At 35.0% G+C, this 16,118-nt stretch overlaps 1 protein-coding gene across 1 annotated transcript in view; it reads right to left on the bottom strand.

Moving 5' to 3' along the window:
• AK9 (adenylate kinase 9) overlaps positions 1–16,118 on the bottom strand; it is a 121,443-nt gene that overhangs the window by 70,948 nt on the left and 34,377 nt on the right. Inside the window, exons 13-17 of the mRNA XM_060167474.1 lie at positions 12,849–12,993; positions 4,609–4,721; positions 4,447–4,504; positions 2,415–2,498; positions 818–966 (exon numbers count right to left, since the gene is read on the bottom strand). Coding sequence (XP_060023457.1) covers positions 818–966; positions 2,415–2,498; positions 4,447–4,504; positions 4,609–4,721; positions 12,849–12,993 — 549 coding nt within the window. The remainder of the gene's footprint in view (positions 1–817; positions 967–2,414; positions 2,499–4,446; positions 4,505–4,608; positions 4,722–12,848; positions 12,994–16,118) is intronic.

Here is a 16,118-nt window from a genome sequence, read left to right as displayed (position 1 = left end):
AAGAAATAAATTGATGACAGAACAACCTGAAGAGATATAGAAGTTGAAAGATCTCTTTGGGAAGCTCAGAGGGGGATAACAATTTGCCTTGGGTAGAGCCTGGGGCTCAAGGATTTCACCCAATGTGTTACAGAGTGGTTCTATACTCTCAGAGAACATTTTTTTTCTTCTCATGATTTTAAATTACATCATTTTCAAATTACAGAGAAATACATAAGTTCATTGAATGACCAAAACTGATTTGTTCTCTTTAAGTTTTGCTCTGAACGCTTACCCAAGCACTCTGTACAAAACAGTTCCATATGGTCTTTATAAGCCTTCTGATTTGATATGGGTAGGACATAGTACCTGAGGCTTTATTTTCCCCTTAGATTGGAAAATCCGTGGTGTGTCCATCCATCTCCCCCATGAACATGTTCAAGGTGGCTGGATGAAATTAGTTAGCTAGGGAGCAAAATTTGTCTTGGTTTACAAATAACCGGCTCATAGATGAAAAAGTAACTTTGGTACTTGCTTCATATAAACTATCTTTTAACCAACTGGACTGAATTAAAGACAATAAAAGTTAATGAAGAATAAATGTCAAAGCTATGAAATTATATTGCACATTTGTTGATAATTATTGAAAATTTATAAGCAACTGTTCACTGGGGTACATTACACATAACAATGTTGACTGTAAAATGCACATGAATTTGAAGGCTACAGATTTCAACACTGTCATACAGGATTCTAAAATAATTGTACATATACTAGGTTAACATTTTCTCAGTTACTGTGAAATCAATGATAAAAATAAAGAGCCTGGATTTCTTACCTCTTGGAGAACTTCGTCTAAGATTTCAGCAATTTTTTCATGTGGCTGTTCAAAGTTCATGTCCTTTGCCATTTCAACCGTCTCCTTTATTATGGAAAGAACTTCTGGATGATCTGCAGTTACCTCCTCTATCACATATTCTATTACATCTAAAGTAAAATAAATCAATAAATTAATGCCATTAATAATTTTAGTAAACAATGCTATTTGCAATAGAACATGATTGTAAATACCTAACCCAAGGAAGTACTCTTTGTGTTCCTGCAGCACATGCTGGATGGGAAATAAGTCAGGAATCATAAAATAACAGAGCAGTGGCTTAAAGCCAGTGCATCAGAATGAAAGTGAATGAGGCATGAAAAAAGTCATGTCAGGCAGGAGTCAAAACTCAGGAAGCCACGGAGAAGACGTAGGAAACAAAGGCTTCCAGGGGTCAGGCTAAAACTTGGGCATCTAGGGGATGAGTCAGAAAACAAAATAAATACTTCCAATTATAAGCATGAGACTAAATGGGACAATAAGAGGACGGGAGGTAGGCAAGTTGGAGGGGATGGAAGAAAGGGTGGCATAAGCTGGTTTTTGAAGTGTTAGACTTGATTCTTGTCTCATTGTGTGCTGAATGTTTCCTTACACGACTGAGCTGGCTCACAGGCTGCACCATGATGTAAACATTCATCCTCTCCTCTAATGGGACATGAGATTGGCAGCTCCACCTGACTCCTCTACCTCTGCCTTTCCAATAGTGCGTCCTGAGCTGCCCCAAAGCTCTATCCATCAGGGTCTCATGCGAGAGCCCAATTGATCCTTGCCCAGAAAAACCCCAAAGGACCTTTGAAGAGCAGCTGCCTGCTGCCATCCCTGTCGTAAAGTGAGAAGTCTGTTCTCAGGGATAGAGAGAGCCAGCAGTTTCTGGAGAGCCAGAGTGGAAGAGGCAGGAACCCAAGATCTTCCGATAGCCAGGGAAAGAGGACATGAGGAGGCAGAAATAGCCAGGCAAAGGTACTAAATGTGACAGAAGATGCTAGTGGTCTATCCAATATCTGGTCTCCTTTTCCTTAGTAACAGAACCCTGATTTTGTTAGGGTCAGCCATGTGCCTAGCTAAAAACACTACATCTCCTAACTTCCCTTATAGTTTGGATGGCTGGTAGATAAGATGCAAGAAAAATTTGGGAAGGGGAGGTGGTGAGTCTTCTTGTTTTCTAATTAAAGAGGAACAACTCAGCTGGATGGAATGCCAATTTTTTGTCCCTTGTCTTTTCCCTTTTCCTGCACACTGATATGATGGCTGGCACGCTAGCAGCCATCTTGTGAATTATTACAGTAGCCACATGCCAGGAATGGCAGAAAAAATAGATCTCCTATCTTCTCAATATTCTTGTTCACAAAAACAATATATCACATGTTATTTTTTCTGTGTTCCTGCATGTCTAACTGTTCATATTATAGTAGCCTTTAAGATAAAGTAAGTGGATATTAATAATACTTTTTTTAAAAAAAAACCACACACATGTTACTCCTTCAAAATTCTAAAGGAACTATTTGTGATTTTTAGATCCACAGTCTAAGAGAACCAAATTACCCAAATGTTAATTTACCTTTTTTTGAATCCAACATTAGATCTTGACTAGAGTCTTGTTGACTTCTTTGAAGTGTAGACATTTTACTTGTTTCTTTTTCATCTGTGAATAAAACTCTGTTAACACGTAAAGAACAGTATTTAAAGTGTAGGTGAATCCCAAAGAAGATTGTGGTATGGGTCCAGGGACCCAAGACTCATGTTCCCAATTTCTTAAAAAATTAAAATAACAACCATAATAATCAAATAGGTAAACATATCTATCAGCAGTAGAAAATAATGACTTAACTTATGACAAAACCAAGAGTAATTTCAGTTTCATATAATGCCAGTGGATGTAAATTGAAAAAAAAAATCAAATTTTCCCTTCCTTAGGTAACTAACAGACTCTTGGCTCCAAGAGGTAAAGGCTGTGCTTATCTCAGACACAGGGGGGAGAAAGGGTGCCTTTTACCAGGGTACACTGGCAGTGTTGGCATCCCTCCAGCAGTGGGTAGAGGCACTGATGACTGCTTCTACCTTGGACAGCTTCCCCCAAAGAGGGAACAGATAATACAAGGGAGGGGCTCCCTTTGTGTATGTACTGGTGCTGGGAATTCCGCAGCAGCAGAGATGGGGTTCCCAGATGCCACTTGGCCAAAATTTTAATTTCTGGGTCTTCTGTTAAGTGTGTGTGTGCGCATGCATGCTGGGGGAGGAGGAGTGTCATATATAAGTTTCTGACAGTGCCCAGTTCAATTCCTACTCAGCTTGAAATAAACACAAGGCAAAGACACGTCTATCTGAATCAGGAGGAGAAACCAAATAGAAAAGATCAGCCCTACATTATATAACACAATAAATTATATATGCAATTAAAAATTAAATACAAAAAGGTCAGACCAATAAAAAAAAGAATATAAGTATATATATTAAATCTCTGGTTGAGAGGAAGACTTTTTAAGCCTGAAAGTAAATGGAAGAAATCAACAAAGGGGAAGTAATGATTTGACTATGAAAATGTGAAAAATTCCTCTACTTCAAAAACAGCAAGCTGATTTAAAAGACAAACCACCCAATTTGGAAAAAAAATATGAAAAATAAGTGAGTAATATAGAAAATGTATATAGGAACCATATAACTGATACAATTTAGAAAAATGGGCAAAAGACAAAAATGGTCACCTCAGAAAAGAAGAAATATAAATGGCTAACACAGTATTAAAATACTAAACTTCAGAAATAGTCAAATAAAAACTAAAATAATATTTAAAAAGAGAAAATACCGAGGAAACTATAACATGTAGTTTGTATATTCCTGACGGGAACATAATTTGGAACAACTTTATGCAAAGCAATTTGACTGTCTGTAGCTTCATACTCATCAAACTAGTGACTCCACTTATGTCAACATGCAGACAAAACTTCATGTAGAAAATTCATTGGAAAAAAATTTACTGGAGCATTATTTGTATTAGTAGCAAAAAAATAATTTAAGTTTTCGATGTAATGAACTAGTTAAAACTATTACCTATAAATAGGGAAATTGTGCAGTAATTTTAAAGGAGGGTTAAAATATTTTCTAATGAAATTATATAATTAAATGTAACATTATAAATAAAAAATAAAGATAGTTTATATTGTATGCTCTTGATTATATAAATGGAAAAGTTTTATAAGGGTAAATAGCACTAAATGATAACATTTCATAGCTACAACTTTGGGTTTATGATGCTCTGATTCCAACCATTAAAGGAAGCAGAGAGCTTTTAAGAAAATTTATTATTGTATGATAATAATTGTGTCACGTCTGGAAACAAAAAAAAATCTGGGGGGGCGTTCTAACTGTATTAGGCTTGCTGGGTTCTATTTTCTTCTTCATTCTGGTAAATCTATTTCTGTTCTACAGCTGCTCAGTTTAAATCTGTAAGAGAGAAGCTAACTCTTTTTCTCTTAAAGTTTCCAATTTGAGGGAGGGGGTGGGTAATTTTAAGCTTCAATATAAACATGATAAAATATGGAATAAATGGGAATAAGATCCACAAGCATGGCATTAGCAGCTCATTTTGTGACCGTCTTTATCATCTGACTTCATTTTGGCTTCTTCACTGTCCTCTAAAGAGCTTTCTCTTTGGGATTCAAGAGTGAACACTGCAGTGAAAGAATAATGTGTTTATCAGCTAATCTGTTTATATTAGAAAAGATTTGGCTAATAATATTAGCAACATTTTCTTTATCATCTTCATCAAATGACAGATGCAACTCTTCTGAGCTTTTATATGCATCAGTTGGGAACTCATTTTCCTTCCTTTCAAATTCTCTTTGAGGGTCTTTTGAAGTTGACTGGGCTGAAAGATAGTAATTGGCTGTGTTAGCAAAAGGTAGCTGGGGGTAGGTAGACAGCCTTGGGCGTGTGAGTTCTGACTCAGTCAGTGTGGCTTTGGTGAATCATTTGGTCTCCTTGTCTAAGCTTCTACTGGGCAAAATGAGGATAATTAAACTGAAAACATCACTGCAACATTAACTGAGATAATGGGTGTAAACAATGAACTTAGAAAAGGCTTGGCACACAGGAAGCCTGCTCCATATTAGCTGCCATCCTCTGTATTATTATATAATTTTCTGTCTTAAAAAACCTCAGTATTCTCCACTGACAAAATTTCTTAAAAATATATTGGAGTGTGTGATGAATTGGGAGATTGGGATTGACATATATACACTAATATGTATAAAATGGATAACTAATAAGAACCTGCTATATAAAAAAATAAAATAAAATTCAAAAATTCCAAAAATATATATATATATAGGAGTAAAACCCCTAGCAAACAAATTCCAATTTTTTAAATGTTAAAAAGGGTTACCTTATTGTCAGATTTGGAATAATTAGTGAATTTGAAAAGAGATTTAGGTTTGTAGCATATAAGAGATATCATCTATTTCTATAGTCCAGTGAGAAAAGGCAATTTGTGGAAAGATGTAAAATCTGTGATATCATGCCACAATTTGATGTGAAAGGAATCACTACAGACTCCGAGAAACATTACAGAACACTGTTCATCCTCCAGAAGCCCTGCTTCCTCTCTCCATCCACGTTTCAGTTAAATGTTCCCTCTTCAAAGATGTCTTCCCTGGTTATCTTAACACTCCAGTGCCCCTACCCCAATCACCACCTGCCCGATTACTGTCTTATATATTTTTTCTATCTGTTTACTTTTTCCCCCTCTACCCCCCATTAAAATGTAACCACCTCAAGGACAGGAGCTTCAAGTGTCTTGTTCACCTCTGTTGCTCAGGGTCTAGAATCATGTCTAATACAAGAAGGTACTCAAGTGTTTTTGAATGAATTAAAGAATTCATTTTTGAATGAATTAACAAATGCATTTTATCCAGGCTCAAACAGATTGAGTAACAAGCCATCTTAGTAGTCTGGGTCAATACTTCTCAGGCTTTAGTTTGTGAGTTGTCCAAGAGTATTTATCTTTAATTTTGGTCTTAATTTTGAAGATAATATGATAAATACATAAATTCATTCTTTTTAACATCTTTATTGGAGTATAATTACTTTACAATGTTGTGTTAGTTGCTGCTCTATAAAAAAGTGAATCAGCTATACGTATACATATATCCCCATATCCCCTCCATCTTGTGTCTCCCTCTCACACTCCCTATCCCACCCCTCTAGGTGGACACAAAGCACCAAGCTGATCTCCCTGTGCCATGCAGCTGCTTCCCATTGGCTATCTATTTTATATTTGGTAGTGTATATATGTCCATGCCACTCTCTCACTTCGTCCCAGCTTACCCTTCCCCCTCCCCGTGTCCTCAAGTCCATTCTCTGCATCTGCGTCTTCATTCCTGTCCTGCCCCTAGCTTCATCAGAACCTTTTTTTAAGATTCCATATATATGTGTTAGCATACGGTATTTGTTTTTCTCTGACTTACTTCACTCTGTATGACAGACTCTAGGTCCATCCACCTCACTACAAATAACTCAATTTCATTTCTTTTTATGGCTGAGTAATATTCCATTGTATATATGTGCCACATCTTCTTTACCCATTCATCTGTCAATGGACACTTAGGGTGCTTCCATGTCCTGGCTATTGTAAATAGTGTTGCAATGAACATTTTGGAATATGACTCTTTTTTAATTATGGTTTTCTCAGGATATATGCCCAGTAGTGGGATTCCTGGGTCATATGGCAGTTCTATTTGTAGTTTTTTAAGGAACCTCCATACTATTCTCCATAGTGGCTGTATCAATTTACATTCCTGCCAACAGTGCAAGAGGGTTCCCTTTCTCCACACCCTCTCCAGCATTTATTGTTTGTAGATTTTTTGATGATGGCCATTCTGACTGGTGTGGTGATACCTCATTGTGGTTTTGATTTGCATTTCTCTAATGATTAGTGATGTTGAGCATCCTTTAATGTGTTTGTTGGTAATCTGTATATCTTCTTTGGAGAAATGTCTGTTTAGGTCTTCTGCCCATTTTTGGATTGGGTTGTTTGTTTTTTTGATATTGAGCTGCATGAGCTGGTTGTATATTTTGGAGATTAATCCTTTGTCAGTTGCTTCATTTGCAAATATTTTCTCCCATTCTGAGGGTTGTCTTTTCATCTTGTTTATGGTGTCCTTTGCTGTGCAAAAGCTTTGAAGTTTCATTAGGTCCCATTTGTTTATTTTTGTTTTTATTTCCATTTCTCTAGGAGGTGGGTCAAAAAGGATCTTGCTGTGATTTATGTCATAGAGTGTTCTGCCTATGTTTTCTTCTAAGAGTTTGATAGTATCTGGCCTTACATTTAGGTCTTTAATCCATTTTCAGTTTATTTTTGTGTATGGTGTTAGAAAGTGTTCTATTTTCATTCTTTTACATATAGCTGTCCAGTTTTCCCAGCACCACTTATTGAAGAAGCTGTCTTTTCTCCATTGTATGTTCTTGCCTCCTTTATCAAAGATAAGGTGACCATATGAGCATGGGTTCATCTCTAGGCTTTCTGTTCTGTTCCATTGATCTATATTTCTGTTTTAGTGCCAGTACCGTACTGTCTTGATTACTGTAGCTTTGTAGTAGAGTCTGAAGTCAGGGAGTCTGATTCCTCCAGTTCCGTTTTTCTTTCTCAAGATTGCTTTGGTTATTTGGGGTCTTTTGTGTTTCCATACAAATTGTGAAATTTTTTGTTCTAGTTTTATGAAAAATGCCATTGGTAGTTTCATAGGGATTGCATTGAATATGTAGATGGCTTTGGGTAGTAGAGTCATTTTCACAATGTTGATTCTTCCAATCCAGGAACATGGTATATCTCTCCATCTGTTTGTATCATCTTTAATTTCTTTCATCAGTGTCTTATAGTTTTCTGCATACAGGTCTTTTGTCTCTTTGGGTAGGTTTATTTCTAGGTATTTTACTCTTTTTGTTGCAATGGTAAAGGGGAGTGTTTCCTTAATTTCTCTTTCAGGATTTTCGTCATTAGTGTATAGTAATGCAAGAGATTCCTGTGTATTAATTTTGTATCCTGCTACTTTACCAGATTCATTGATTAGCTCTAGTAGTTTTCTGGTAGCATTTTTAGGATTCTCTATGCATAGTACCATGTCATCTGCAAACAGTAACAGGTTTACTTCTTCTCTGATTTGGATTCCTTTTTTTTTTTTATTCTCTGATTGCTGTGGCTAAAACTTCCAGAACTATGTTGAATAACAGTGGTGAGAGTGGGCACCCTTGTCTTGCTCCTGATCTTAGAGGAAATGCTTTCAGTTTTTCACCACTGAGAACGATGTTGGCTGTGGGTTTGTCATATATTGCCTTTATTATGGTGAGGTAGGTTCCCTCTATGCCTACTTTCTGGAGGGTTTTTAAAATAAATGGGTGTTGAATTTCGTCGAAAGCTTTTTCTGCAACTATTGAGATGATCATATGGTTTTTATCCTTCAATTTGTTAATATGGTGTATCACATTGATTGATTTGTGTATATTGAAGAATCCTTGCATTCCTGGGATAAATCCCACTTGATCGTGGTGTATGATCCTTTTAATGTGCTGTTGGATTCTGTTTGCTAGTATTTTGTTGAGGATTTTTGCATCTATCTTCATTAGTGATATTGGCCTGTAGTTTGTTTTTTTGTGACATCTTTGTCTGGTTTCTGTATCAGGGTGATGGTTGCCTTGTAGAATGAGTTTGGGAGTGTTCCTCCCTCTGTTATATTTTGGAAGAGTTTGAGATGGATAGGTGTTAGCTCTTCTCTAAATGTTTCATGGAATTCGCCTGTGAAGCCATCTGGTCCTGGGCTTTTGTTTGTTGGAAGATTTTTAATCACAGTCTCAATTTCAGTGCTTGTGATTGGTCTGTTCGTATTTTCTATTTCTTCCTGGTTCAGTCTCAGAACATTGTGCTTTTCTAAGAATGTGTCCATTTCTTCCAGGTTGTCCATTTTCTTGGCATATAGTAGTAATCTCTCATGATCCTTTGTATTTCTGCACTGTCAGTTGTTACTACTCCTTTTTCATTTCTAATTCTGTTGATTTGAGTCTTCTCCCTTTTTTTCTTGATGAGTCTGGCTAATAGTTAATCAACTTTGTTTATCTTCTCAAAGAACCATAGTTTTATTGGTCTTTGCTATTGTTTCCTTCATTTCTTTTTCATTTATTTCTGATCTGATCTTTATGATTTCTTTCCTTATGCTAACTTTGGAGAGTTTTTTTGTTCTTCTTTCTCTAATTGCTTTAGGTGCAAGGTTAGGTTGTTTATTTGAGATGTTTCTTGTTTCTTAAGGTAGGATTGTATTGCTATAAACTTCCCTCTTAGAACTGCTTTTGCTGCATCCCATAGGTTTCGGGTTGTCGTGTTTTCATTGTCATTTGTTTCTAGGTATTTTCTGATTTCCTCTTTGATTTCTTCAGTGATCTCTTGGTTATTTAGTAGCATATTGTTTAACCTCCATGTGTTTGTATTTTTTACAGTTTTTTTCCTGTAATTGATATCTAGTGCTAACAGCCATAAAAGGGGAAATAGACAGTAACACAATAATAGTAGGGGACTTTAACACCCCACTTTCACCAATGAATTGATCATACAAAATGAAAATAAATAAGGACATACAAGCTTTAAATGACACATTAGACTAGATGGACTTAATTGATATTTATAGGACATTCCATCCAAAAACAACATAATACACTTTCTTCTCAAGTGCTCATGGAAGATTCTACAGGATAGATCATATCTTAGGTCACAAATCCAGCCTTGCTAAATTTAAGGAAATTGAAATCGTATAATAAATTCATTCTTTATCATCTAGATGATCATTTGGATGGTATGTTATTTCAACGCTGGTCTTTTTGATGTTGTTTTTTATAATCTCTCCGGCACCTGGTTGGCCTCTCTTACTTGTTTATAGGCTAATAATAAAGAAGAGAGGCAGATTTATTAGGCGAAAAATGTGTTTTTGCCTAGCAAAAGCTCAATACTGCCATGTAAGAAGTAATTTCCTTGATATTTAAATAGTTTCAAGCATAGAAAGTGATGGCAAGCTTCCCAGTTTATATAAAGTTAGTGAAACTCTGATAGCAAATTCTGACAAATAGAGCATGTACACACACACACACACACACACACACAAACTATAAATGAATCACACTTCTGAGTATAAAAAAAATTCTAGATTAACAGCTAAAAGAAATTCAGAAAATCAGAAATACAAGAATGGCTTAGTGTTGGAAAATATATTAGTATAATTGATCAAATCAGTAGGTCAACGGATTAGAAATTTTATGATCATCTTGATAGATTCTGAGAAGGCATGTGATAATGTCCAACATCCATTCTGGATAAAAATATTTAATAACGTTATGAATAAACATTGACGAGATCCCTTTACTGAGGCCCACTATCACTTCCACCATTTAACATCATTCTAGAACTGCTAGCCTACATAATTATTGAAGAAAGGAAATAAGCATAAATACTGGGAAAAAAGGAGTTGAAACTATGCTTCTTTTCAAACGATAAGATTGGCTATCTGCAAAACTCAAGAGACTCAACTAAAAATCTATCAAAACTAGGAAGTAAGTTTAGTAAGGTGGCTTGTTACAAAGAAACATAAAAATCAAACAGCTTTCCAACATACAGGTAATAACTACTTGGAAAATGTAATAGAAAAATAATCCCATTTAATAGTAACAAAATGACAAAATTTCTAGAAATAAACTTATTAAGAAAAGTATTGACAAAACATGAAGAAAGTTATAAAATGTTAAGGAAGGATAGAAGTATTAGGCCAATAAATGGAGATTTAATCTGTCTGCATGAGAAGATTTAATAGTAAAGATGTGAATCCTCATCAATTTATTGTATAATGTTAACACAATCCTCCCACTAGGATTTGCTGTAAAACTTGACAAAATTCTCCAAGCATCCCAAAGCCTAGTACAGCTCCTGGCACCCAGTATGTACTCATTTTATGGATAAATGAAAGAATACCCAGGAATAATTTTAAAACAGAATGTTTTGAGGAGGAACTTGCATTACTGGATTTAAAATGCATCATAAGATTTTAATAATATTTTGCATTAAAGGTTGTAATATAAAGATCAAATCACAGAAAGTTCAGAAGTTTACACACACACAAACTTAAGATAAAGTTGCCCTTTCAAACATCCAGTAGAATTATGGATAATTTAATAAGTGTTATTTGTAAAATGCCTCACCATTTAGAAAAAATGAATTTAGATCTCTAGCACAAAATTTATGACAATAATTACATATTAATTAGAAAGAAGCATTATTTTAAAATGAGATAATGCAATTTTGTATATGCCATAGGACCATAATTAATCATTACAAATATGAATAGAAGAGAGAGGGGTGAAGAATGCATCACATTCTTATCAGTGAATATCTCTGGGGAGTAAGTATGAGTGACTTTTTCTTCCATGTGCTTTTTCCAGTTTTCTGTGATCACTTGAGAGACACAGGAGATAAGAATACAGACACTGATTTGAATCCTCATCACTTGCTGCCTGTGGTCAAATCATATAACTCCTCTGAGCCTTAATTTCTTCATCCACTAAAAATAGAGATATAAATACCTACCTTATCCATATGGTTATTGAGGTTATAATTTTATAACTTCATTTTTAAGGTACAAACAAAGCTTGTCCACTTGCTACTTGACTTATGTTACCTGCCTGGCCCCTCTTGGCAACTGGGTTTGCCACCCTAGTCTAGACATAAATATTTAAGAAATCCTTCTGCTAACACTTCAAACAACAGCAACAACCTACTTCACAGGTCTATTATGAGGATCAAATACGAAAATACATGTAATGCATTTAGCATAGCCTCAACATATAGTAAATGCTCAATTAATTTAGCTATTATTTCTTTCATAATGAGGAAAATTTTATTAGGAAAAGAATATTTGAAATTGAGGCAGTGATGGTTATAGTAGGATGATTATATAGTAGGATGGTTATAGTATGACAGTATACTGCCACAGCTTCTGGGAAATCCAAACAGTGGTGGTTAAATCTAGTCTAAAATTGCTGGAGCTAATCTCAAATTTTGGATCCAGATCTTTGAATGTGAGGAAGATCCCACAAAATGTACAGGAAGTGCTGCACTGAGAGTATTCCATTAAGAAGAGATGTTTAGATTAAACTACTTTCATGTGTTCTAAATGGTAGATATAAATTCTACCAAAACCAATCAATAAATTTTCAAAAGTAGCCAAGAAATGAAAACTCTCATTTTTCCTGGAGAAAACTAGAAACTCGCCCTCCCCCCAACCCCAGACCAAAACTCTGTGTCTATTTTAAAATAATATGATAAGCAGTGAGACTCAGGAAGAGGAAGAATGGTCAAGAGAAAGAACTCTGGGACTTTGGAAACGAGGGTTCAAGTCTCAGCTATGCCACCAGCTGGGTGAATATATCAGGAAGCCATTTAACCTACTGTGCCTCTGTTTCCTCATCTGTAAAGTTATGTAATTGTGTTAATGGATCACCAAGTCTTTTTCCGGTTTCACTGTTTTATAACTTTTGGATTTGAAATTAATATTCCCCAAATAGAAATATTTAATTACAATCAAGGCTGATACACAGCCTAAAACAACAGCAACAACAGCAACAACACAAACTCTACGAGTCAGGTGAAGTGTTGTCATCACAACTGGTATAAATAAAGGTGCAAATTCTGCTCAGTCTCTGCCCAGAAAGCAGATCTATTAAAGTAAAGAAATCTGAATTTGGAAACTCTGATTCCTTTCCTTAGTCATCCAGAACTTAAATCTTTTTCTCTGTGTAAGATTCAGGTTTATGTATATTCATTTCTTCAACCACTTATTAAGAGGCTGCAATGCAGTGTGCAAGGCGCCAGGGATATCAAGACAAGCAAACCAAGTTCTTGCCTTCAGGTAGTCAAGCTTAACTGTTGACCTAAGCTTAAAACACACATTTTAAACAGATAGTTCACCTTGTTTTTTAGCTTGTAGTTCTGAGAGAAGCCGCTCTTTCACAGCTTTAATGGCTGCTTCAGTGGCCTCAGCTATAGTATTTCTGGTTAGCGTTTCGAGGGCTTTATCAAAACGTGGTTGGACAAGTTTATCGTAGTCAACTACCTGCAAAGAATATTTGAGAAAACCAACATAAGCACAAGTTACTCTGAATATTAAGCACGCTGTTCATCTACATCTATTTCTATAGCTATACCTATCCATCTCAAAAATCTTAATGCTGCTGGAGGTATGTTATTCTCAGAATTCAGTGATTTTTGAGTACTTGCTTTCACAGAAATTCAATATATATATAAATATATATTTATATTTGTATGATCATGTAATATACATTCAAATTACATGTATATTTTAAAAATCAACATTTTATGGATAATCTACATATAATTAAAGGCACCCATTTTAAGTACAGAGTTTGATGAGTTTTTACAAATATATACATGACGACCACAATCAAAATATAGAACATTTATATCACCCCAAAAAGTTCCCTCTCATCCCCCTTTATAGTCAGTTCCTGGCACCTGGCAACCACTTTGTTTTCTGTCACTATAAATTAGTTTTGCCTTTTCTAGAATTTCATATAAATAGAACCATACAGTGTATAATCTTTTCCAAGCTTTCCTACCTTAGCATAATGTTTTTGAGATTCATCAGTGTAACTGTATATCTCAGTAATCTATTCCTTTTTGTTTTTGAGTAGTATCATTGTATGAATATACCATAGTTTTTAATCCATTCATCATGGACATTTGGGTTGTTTCCAGTTTTGGCAATTTAAAAATACCAATGAACATTTGTGAGAAAGTCTTTTTGTGGACATTACGTTTTCACATCTCTTGGATAAATGCTGAGGAGTAGAATTACTGGGTCATATGATTAAGTGTATGTTTGACTTTATAATAAATAAAGCACTAAACTGTTTCCAGAGTGGTTAAAGCTATTTTAAAGTCCTAGCAGCAAAGTATGAAAATTGAAGTTATTCCACCTCATCACCAACACTTGGTTTTGTGAATCTTTCACATTTTAGCCACCCTAGTTGGTGTGAAGTCTCATTGCAGTTTAAATTTACATTTCCCTAATCACTGACAATTTTGAGCTTCTTTTTATGAGCTTATTGGTCATTCACTTACCCACATGTTTTTAAGCATATGTTCAACTTTTGCCTAGTTAAAAAATTAGGTTAGAATTCTACATATATTTTGAATATAAGTCCTTTGTTAGGTAGATTATATACTTAATACTGAATGTTGGGCTGTTAGATTTATATATGCCTTTTAAGTTTAAATAATATTTCCATACTTCTAGATTCAATTTTGCTTTTCCTTCAATATGCTTATATTACTTTATTCCATCAACAAAAATACATCCACACCATCATTTTTAATGGATGAACAGTACTGTATTAGATGAATATATTACAACTTAATATTTAACTAAAATACCAATTATATTTAGATATACATGATTTTGTTATTATAAACTAGGTTATGAAGAACATAGTTATGTATATGTCTTTGATAGTTTCTTCAGGAAAAACATATAGTTCAAAGGATATGTATAGATTTTAGGCTTTTATATGTATTTCCAATTGCTATCCCTAATGATTATACCCTAACCAGCAATGTATGAGAAATGTACTTTCCCAATCCTAGCCACACATCAATACTGGTTGTTAATATGATTTTTCAACAGTGAGATTGACATGACATATATCTGTTTTTTTTGGCCTCTCCCTGGTTATCAAGGTGATACTCCTTTTCTCATGTGTAATGGCTATTTGGATCAACTATTTTGTGAACTGCCTGTTTGCTATCATTTTCCATTGGGGCTTTTACATATTGATTTGTAAAACCTCTTTACATTTTAAAATTATAATTCTTTTGTCTGACACATACTGTGATGGTCTTAAAACATGTCCACAAATGCTTTAATATTCCTTTCTTCAGAAGGTGAAGCCTAATTCCCCTCTTCTTTAGTGTAGGCAGGACTCAATGACTTACTTTAAATGAATATAGTATGGTGCATTTTTCATTTAAAAAGGGAAATGGGGGCTTCCCTGGTGGCGCAGTGGTTGAGAGTCTGCCTGTCGATGCAGGGGACACGGGTTCGTGCCCCGGTCCGGGAAGATCCCACATGCTGTGGGGCAGCTAGGCCCGTGAGCCATGGCTGCTGAGCCTGCGCGTCTGGAGCCTGTGCTCTGCAACGGGAGAGGCCACAACAGTGAGAGGCCCGCGTACCGCAAAAAAATAAATAAATAAATAAAAATAAAAAGGGAAATGGCAAACCACAGAGTGGTAGAAAATATTCATAATGTTTATTAGAAAATATTCATAATGTTTATAATAAAAAAAATCTGTACATAGACAACATAAGGAACTCCTACCAATAATATGCAAAAAAGTTAAAAATGGGCAAGAGGTTTGAACAAAGTGAACAAACACTTCAAAAAGTGAATATCTGAATAACATATGAAAAAATGTTGAACCTCATTAGTCATCAGGGAAATGCAAATTAAAACCTCAGTGAGATATACCCACTAGGATGGCTAAAATTAGAAAGACTGACCATAACAAAAGTTGGCAGGAATGTGGAACTCTCATACACTGCCTGGTAGGATAGTAAATTGGTAGGACTGGTCTTGAAAACAGTTTGGCATTTTCTACACAAGTTGACTATGTATGTATACCTTATGTCCCAGAAGTTTTACTCCTAGATATACCTTCAAACTATATAAAGATATGCATGTATACACCAAGAAACAGGTACAAGACTGTTTATAGCAATGTTATTCACAATTCCCCGAACTGAATCAACCTAAGTTTTATTGACACTCAAATGGATAATAAATCATAATATAATTCAATCAATAGAATACAATAAAATAATAAAAATAAGCTATAGCTATAACATGCATAAATATCACAATTATAATGTTAAGTGAAAGAAGCTAGACACAAAAAACATAAACTGTTTTAAGTCCATAAAGTTAAAAAATATGCAAAGCTAATCTATGGTATTTGAATGTGTGCTTACATGGTAAAACCATAAAAGAAAAGTACAGAAGTGAGTATCATAAAGTTCAGGGCAGTGGTTACCTTTGTGGAAGGAGTAAGAGGACTGATATTAGAAAGAGGCATAAGGCGGCTTCTGGGGTTCCGTGTCTGACCTAGGTGGTGGTTACATGGGGGGTTGTTTTGTGATATTTCAATGAGCTTCACTTTTCTGTA

The sequence above is a fragment of the Lagenorhynchus albirostris genome, chromosome 12 (genome assembly GCF_949774975.1).
Source record: "Lagenorhynchus albirostris chromosome 12, mLagAlb1.1, whole genome shotgun sequence".
Lineage (NCBI taxonomy): Eukaryota > Metazoa > Chordata > Mammalia > Artiodactyla > Delphinidae > Lagenorhynchus > Lagenorhynchus albirostris.
This window is presented reverse-complemented; position numbering and strand designations above follow the sequence as displayed.